General features: G+C 41.9%; 1 protein-coding gene across 1 annotated transcript in view; it reads right to left on the bottom strand.

Moving 5' to 3' along the window:
* The window catches only part of MIS18A (MIS18 kinetochore protein A), a 30,439-nt gene that overhangs the window by 9,234 nt on the left and 13,020 nt on the right, over positions 1–8,185 (bottom strand). The window contains 2 exon segments of the mRNA XM_006903603.1: positions 4,229–4,420; positions 4,423–4,509. Coding sequence (XP_006903665.1) covers positions 4,229–4,420; positions 4,423–4,509 — 279 coding nt within the window.

Genomic DNA, 8,185 nt, shown 5'->3' with positions numbered 1-8,185 from the left:
TTTCTTTATTATTTAGTTTTTTAAAGTTATTTGAATTTATTTGATGCTGAATCATTTACTCCCAAGCCAAAAGTTTTTATTTCTTTAGTTTATTCTGGGATTCTTTTTCTTCTGGGCAAAACCTCCTCTTCTGGTTTCAGAACAATCTGTTCCTTTGCAGTAAGGGTCATCTCAAGATGGCAAGCATGTAGCCATTAAACCAACCATGCATGAGCTCTGTACATGTAGTGGCGCATTGTGGGAGCTTTGTTCACCTAGATGTGCTCAGTGACCAGAGAATTGACATCTAAACCCTTAATTTCAGCATTACTCTGCATTTTTAAGCATATGCAGCAAAAAGTCACCACTCATTTTGGGCCACTGACCCTATGTCCAACCCCACTGTTTGGCCTGGGCTCATGAACCAGCACCACCTCTGTAACAATGGAACAGGGAAAACTACTTTTACAAGTATCTTTCAGATACTTGGTGGCTTTCCAGATATGTACACCCTTGATGGCCTGGGCAGTTTCCAAGGTGTTCTTAAAAATTGACCCAGAGATTTGAGCCTCTTGATTTGCATGATCTTGTGGGATTTTCCAGTTCAAGCAAGTATCAAACCACTTTGGGAGATAACCTGAGGCTGCTCATGGGAAGAGCTCTCTAAAAGTGTTAAAGACCCAAACCAACCAAATCAAACTGTGGGGTAGACAGTACAGCTCTACGCCCAGGTGCTCTGGCTTTGCCTGGTGGACAAGTAGGGCGGGGCGGCTCCTGCTGCTCAGACATGTGGCACAGCAGGTGGGATCAAGCATGCTCAGCTTGTCACCACTGCTGCCCAGTGCCATTCTTCCAGCCTCTAACCGCAGCTACAATGACAGCAGCAGCAGTAGCAGGAGTTTCAACAAGGACAAGTGAAAGTGGGTACCCATAGGTTTTAAAACAGTGTTCATACAATGTCCAAATCACATAAGGCCCAATTTATAGAATGCATCATGGACATTAAGTAACTCTTACCTGTACAGATGATGCTCTTAGGTGCCATCACGTAGACTACAACTCACAGCGACCCCACTGACAGCAGATCTGAACTTTACCCTCCTTTACCCTGTGCCATCCTCATGATCCCCAATATACTTGAGTCCATCAACAGTCACTGTTTCAATCTATCTCACTGAGGGTCTTCTGCTCTTTCGCTGACCCTCCACCTTTACAAGCATGATGTCTCTTTCCAAGGGACAACATCTCCTAACAACATGCCCCAAATATGTAATGGTTAATCAAAATAAAGAAGGCAGTGGTAGTTCAAGACTGAGTTCTTGCCTTCCACGTGGTGAACCAGGTTCCATATCCAGCCACTATTCCTCCAGTGCTGCCACCACTTATCTATCAGTGGCGGTTTCCAAGTTGCTATGCTGCTAAACAGGTCTCAGTATAGCTTCCAAACTAAGATGGAAGAAAAACAGCACGTTTTCAAAAATCAGTCCATGAAAACCAGCACCATTTCAGCTCAGTACAGGGGATGCCATGAGTAGGGACCGACTACAACAACCAACAACAAAAGCAATCAGAATAAGCAAGTTAGAAAAGCTAAGGGTACTGTAGTCATTAAGTGACACTGAGCCAATTTTGGAAGGAGCACTGTGGTGAAGTAATTAAACATTTGACTGTTTAACCAAAAGTTAAATTCACCAGCCACTGTCTAGGAAAAAGCTGTGACAAACTGTCCTATGGAAATGAGAGCTCTGGAAACCCTACAGAGTCATTCTACTGCCCTTTACAGCCACCAAAAGTCGGAAATGACGCAACAGTGATAGAACTGGGGGTTTCGTTTGTTTTAATCTTTACAGGACCAGAAGAGCAGGTCTCTCTTCTTCAGAGCCACTGAGTAGTCTTGAAACAACCGTCTTTCAGTGAGCAGCTAGCATAAAGCTTACTCATTGTACCAAAAGGTAATTTTACAAAAGTAATGCTAAGAAATAAGTCCACGTAAATGTTATCTAATGACTGTGACAGCTTTAGAACATAATGTAAAAGTCAGGACCTTGACAAAGTGCAGCAACAGAAAATGGAAATTAATGAGCTAATTTCTTCATCTTTATTGGAAGCCAAAAATCTCACAAAGAAATGCTCAAGATGATTAGAGATGCAAATCACAACAATGCAATCTCACTTCAGCAAAATTACCAGTGCTCCATTAGAAAGCAAACAATAAGTGTTGGCAAGGGTGTGGAGACAACTATCAGACACTGCAGGTGGGAAGCCAAACAGTGCAAGTACTACAGAAAGCAGTTGGAGCTTCCTCAGAAAGTTGGAAGAAGTATCCTTTGATTCCGCATTTCTACTGTTGCTGTTAGGTTCTGTCAAGTCAATACAACTCATGGAGATCCTATGAATAGCAGATCTGAACCTTGTCCTATCCTGTATCAGCTATACATTCCAAAGAAGTAGAAACTGCAACACAAACTGATATACATAAACCCATTTTGCAGCATTATTTACAAAAGCAAAGAGTTGGAAACAGCCCAAATATTCCACAGGGGATGAATGGTGAAAGGAATGGATATCCTCATACAATGGAATATCATGCATCACTAACAAAGGATCAAGAATTCGTAAAATGATGCACAACTAGATGAATCTAAAAGATATTATGTCAAGTGACATGAGTCAGTTACAAAAGGAAAATCTGGTATAACATCACTATTATAAAAAGCTAAGTAAAGGTTTATACAAATTCGATCTTGAAAGGTTAACAGGGAGGGAAAGGAGAGTGAAAATAAAGAGCTAATTTGGGTAAAGAGAAAGGCAATATACAATAAGAGTTTGCTTAGTCATTATAACAAATTAGCTACATTAATCAATTATAATTAATGTTATAATACAAAAAGATCCAAGATCAATGAAAAATAATTTTTAAACTTTCACTAACATTTTTTTTAATTGGCACTTTTTAAAAAACAAAAATATATTTTCAATGCCTTTGCATAAATGCAAAATCTGGACAACAAATACTGTGTTAGGTATCACCAAGTGGAGGACAACCCATAGAACCCCTATGAACAGATGTGAACTCTGTCCTATTCTGTGCCATCCTCACACTTCCTGACACACTGCACTGCAGCCCATTGCTGCAGTCACTGCCATAACAAATAAGGAAAAATTAATCACTACCTATAAATTGTGGTGATGGCAAAGAATATTGACTATACCATGAACTGCCACGAGAATGAATAACTCTATACTGGGAAAAGTGCAGCCAGAATGTGCATAAAGCGGCAACGTAAAGACTTGGTCTCACATACTCTGGACATGTCATCAGAAGAGACCAGTGCCAAAAAGGAAGGGAGTGCCATGCTTGGGAGATGGTCAGTAAGAAAGAGTAAGACCCTAAACAAAATGGTTACAACAAAGGATGGGGCAGGACCAGGGGTGCTATGAGTTAGACCTGAACAACTAGATAAATACTAACATGAGAAACATTCAGAATATAGTTGGGCCCCCAAAATAGTATAACAGTACAGATGATAGAATCTCAACTGTACCTACTTAGATGCGTAGTTCGGTGCATACCTGTAAAACCTAACTAAATGTATGAATAATAAACAGTACTAAGTAGCAAACGCCTCGTTTTTATGGGAAGTAATGGAGAAGACCCTCTATGAGGTGGATTGATTCAGTGACTGGGTTAATCGGGATGGGTGTGTCAGAGGCGGTGCGATTGGCGCAGGACAGAGCAGAGTTTAGGGCTGTTGTACATAGGGTCGCTATGAGTCGCAGGCGACTCGACGGCACATAACAGCAACAATACATACTTAGGACACGTTATCAGGAGGCGCCAGTCCTTGGATATCATGATTGGGAAAGAGTAAGGCCGGTCAGAGAGGAGGGCCCTCAACGAGACGGACTGACACAGCGACTGCAATAACGGCTTCAGTTCAGCAGAGATTGTGGGGAAGGAGGATTTCCTTCTGTTGTACTTGGGGTCGCCATGAGTTGGAGTCAACTGGGGAGCACTTCAGGAGCCATGCTGGCTACGCCCAGTACACTTTTCTAACCTAGTCCTAATGCTTTCTGAGTAATGCGCACGACGATGCTGATTGAACCACTGCTCCGCGGCGAAGGAAGTTCAAGGATCCACCCCTCACTCTTGAGCCAAAGGTGCGGGGCATTTTAAGGCCCGGAGCTGCCAGCCCAAGGGCAGTTTCTCCTCCCTCCAGGATCCCCCAAGGCCCCAGCCCGGACTGACCGCGGAGCAGGATGGAGTCGGTCTCCTCTTTACTAGACACCGAGCTCAGTGAGTCGCCCAGCGGCCGCCGGCAGCCGGAGCATAGATATACCAGCGGCATCTCGTCCACGGGCGCATCGCACTGCGATTCCTCGGCGCTGGCCTCGGACGCGCTCCAGTTCTCGGAGTTCCACATGCTCGTCCACTTCTCCGCAACTGCTGGCGGCCTGAGTCTTCAGAGAGCCGCCTGCCCAGCAGCGAGGAGTCGCTCCACACGACAGCTAACCGAAGAGCAGTTACAGCTATAAAAAAAGCAAAAGATGGCCCGCCATTACAAACTGCCCGCGCCCCAGAGCACAGCGGGAAAAATTACATGCGCGTGCGCAGAAGGGAGGAGCGCGGTCTGAAGGAGGAGGGACCGTCAGCTGTCAGTTTGTAGCTTGTAACTTTGGTTTGTACCCAGTGGTGATCACTTGACCTGCATCAGCAGGTACCTTAATACAGTACCTGAGTGAAGATCTTCATGAAGGCTATTTAGCTACTTCCTTGAACCAGAGGTGAACCTCTTTGAGGAAGTGTTTGGACCTCTCGCTAAGACCTTTACAGCTGTTCTTGTTAGCTGCCTTTTTAAATACCAGGTGATTTCATGCACAACACCACAAACAGCCTGGTCTTGCATCATCCACTCTGAGAAGCATAAATTACAAGGTTTTCATTGGCTGATTTTCAGAAGTAGATCGCCAGGCCTTTCCTCTTAGTCTTGATATTTCACTGAAACCTGTTCAACATCATAACACACATACCTCCACTGACTTGGTGAGGGTTGCCTGTGAGATGCTTTGGCCTAAACCGAACCTGGTTCTCTGGCAAGAAGGAATGAACACAGTCAGTGTCACTGAATTATGCATGTGAAAAATATTGAGTTGTAAAAGGTTAAACATATTTTTCCACTGTTTTTGAAAAACTACAAAAAATGTTTTATAAATTACAGAAACTGGTAACAGCATTATGGAAATCACCACAGACCACCTGGTATCATCCTTAAGAATCTCCTCATTATCCTTCTGTCACTGTCAAACTGTGGTGGCTTGTAGGTTGTTATGGGGCTAGAAGCTGTGATAGTGGTATTTCAAACACCAACAAGTCACTCATGTTGAGGAGGTTTCATTGGAACATTCAGAGCAAGAAAATCAAGAAAGAAAAGTCCGCTGATCTACTTTTTCAATACCAGCAATTTTACCCTGGCACACACAGCAGCATCATGAATCAGAGTCAACTGGTCAGCCACTTTACAACAAGAATCTACATCTGTTCATACTTCTCTTCACATAATGAGCTATGAGCGGCCCCAACTTATAGGAACCTCATATGTGTCAAGAAGAACTGTGCTCCACAAGCTTTTCACGGTTAATTCTTTGAAAATAAGGACTTTCTTGTGAGTTTCCCCTGAGTAGATTTTACCCACCAAGCTTTCAGGTATAGAAGTCAAGTGTACTTTTTGCATAATCCAGATTTTTTTATTTTTATTTTTTTGTTTTTCTACTAGTTTATTTACAAAATTCAAATACAAATTTGAACAAATTCTTTTAATTTCTCTCACTCCCCCATCCATCAAATTGCACAACCCAATGATTAATCCCTCTTCCACCTGCACATCCACATCCCTCTGCTTCCACTCCTCCTGGATTCTTATACTCATTCTACAATAAAGGTTTTAGACAGTATTTATCCTTATAGGACCGAGTTAGTTCACTCAGCATAATGCTCTCCACTCCCTCCCTAGTTAGGTAATAATTTACAAAGTTATTGCTCCTGCATGCTGCATTGTGTTCCATTGGGTGAATGTACCATAATTTCTCAATCCATTCATTTGTGGTTGGACATTTGGGCTGTTTCCATGTTGTGATGGTGAATAATACTCCTGTGAACATTGGTGTACAAATCTCAGTTTGTGCCTCAGTTCTCATATTCTCAGGTTTATTTTTAAGTGTCAAATGGCAAAAGTATATAGACAGCACGGAGAAGAATTTCAACAGATAGTACATTAGAGAAAACTATTCCTTAACCCCCAGTAATGCAAGAAGGGAGGAAAGAAAGGGTATGTGAAGGGATAAGTGAAGGTAAGACATCCTAAGAGAACCATTCTTCCATCAAGAATTATATATAGCCGATTGAGATGGCTCCATAGAGGAGAAGGCAGGGGGTTAAATATCCTGACTTCTTTTTCTTCTCGTCCTGCAGTTTTTGGTGGGACTTCACACACCCTAATCCAGAGCTCACAGAGAGCAGATTGATGTAAACCATACAGGCAGCCAGCCTCCCAGGTCAGACCACAGGGTAGAAAGTAGATCTTCAAGGAAGGAATCTTACACCCACACTAGCATGTCTTCATGAAGGGTATGGATAAGACTATGCCTATCATATAAGCTCTGAAGAGATGTTATTATTGATTGTTGTTGTTATCAAGGAGGTTCCAACTCCTGGTGACCATATATAACAGAATTTTGTTCAATTTAGGGTCCTCCTCATAACTATTGTGATGCTCAAATACAATTGTTGTAGCCAATGGTATTTGAATGCCTTCCAGTTAAGATGACTCATATTCCAATATTATAGTGGGCAATGGGGAGCTCTGGTGATCTAGTGATAGCGAGTCACGCTGCCAACTCAACAATATGTAATTTGAATCTACTAGCTGCTCAGAAGGAGACAAAGCTACAATCTCCTCCTGTGTGATTTACTACCTCTGAAAGCCCGCTCAAGAGTATAACTCACACTCTATTGGGAATGTCAGTTGGTTTTCACTCAACAGTACACAACGACAGCATACGGGGCAATATTCTGTTGTGATCCAAAGGGTTTTCATTGCTGCTTTTCAGAAGTAGATTGCCAGGACTTTCTTTCTAGTTTGTCTTAGACTGGATACTCCGCTGAAACCTATTCACAATAATGACCTTACTAATTTTTTGTTGGTTTTGTGTTTTGTTTTGCTTTTTTTTTTTCGTTGTTGCTGTTGTTGATCTCCATCAAGTTGAGCATGGCTCATAGTAACCCTATGAACAAAATACCTGAAACTTTTCTATAACTATTGTTGTTTCTCAAAGTTCATAGAGTTTCCAGAGGCATGAAGGTTAGGAAGTGGATGCCACTTCTGCTTCCCTTACTAGTTTTTTAAATTGCCAGTAATATGGCTTCTATCATTATAGTAACACCCAAGCCATCACAATATAACATAACTAAACAGATAATGAGAAGTAAAAACTAAAATCAAGGTCCATTCTAACTATACTTAGTAGTCTTTTTTGCTGGATCTATCTTTTATTTCTACTTTGGTGCAAAGCATGATCGTAAATAGCAAATAAATGTTCATCTAATTTCATGTTAGGGATTCCTGGTGGTTTGGTGAGTAATGCATCTGGCTGCTATCCAAAAGGTCAGCATTTCAAATTCACCAGCCACTCTGTGAAAGATGTACTGTCTCCTCTCATAAAGATTTCCAGCCTCAAAAATCCAGTGAATTTTAAAAATTTAAGATCATTTTTAACAAAATCAATTGCCTACCAAATAACAAAACAAAACAAAAAGACAAAATAGATAAGTGAAATTTCATTTAAAAAAAAAAAAAAACCCCACCCTTCTGTTCATCAAAAGACTTTGGGGGGAAAAATCCAGTGAAGCATAAATATGAGTTAGACTTGATTCAGCAAGAATGGCTTTGGTTATTACATAAGTGGTTATATGTTTGATTGTTCACCAAAACATTGTTGTTGTTGTTGTTATGTGCTGTCGAGTCGCTTGCAACTCATAGTGACTCTCTGTGCAACAACTCTAAACGGTGCTCTGTCCTGCGCCAATCGCACTGTCTCCGACCCACCCACGCCGATTATCCCAGTCACTAAATCAATCCACTTCATAGAGGGTCTTCCCCCCTGCGCTGTCCCTCCACCCTACCAAGCATGATGTCCCTCTCCAAGGACT

Source organism: Elephantulus edwardii, unplaced genomic scaffold, assembly GCF_000299155.1.
Source record: "Elephantulus edwardii isolate Elephantulus edwardi_28Jun2011 unplaced genomic scaffold, EleEdw1.0 scaffold00051, whole genome shotgun sequence".
NCBI classification, from domain to species: domain Eukaryota; kingdom Metazoa; phylum Chordata; class Mammalia; order Macroscelidea; family Macroscelididae; genus Elephantulus; species Elephantulus edwardii.
This window is presented reverse-complemented; position numbering and strand designations above follow the sequence as displayed.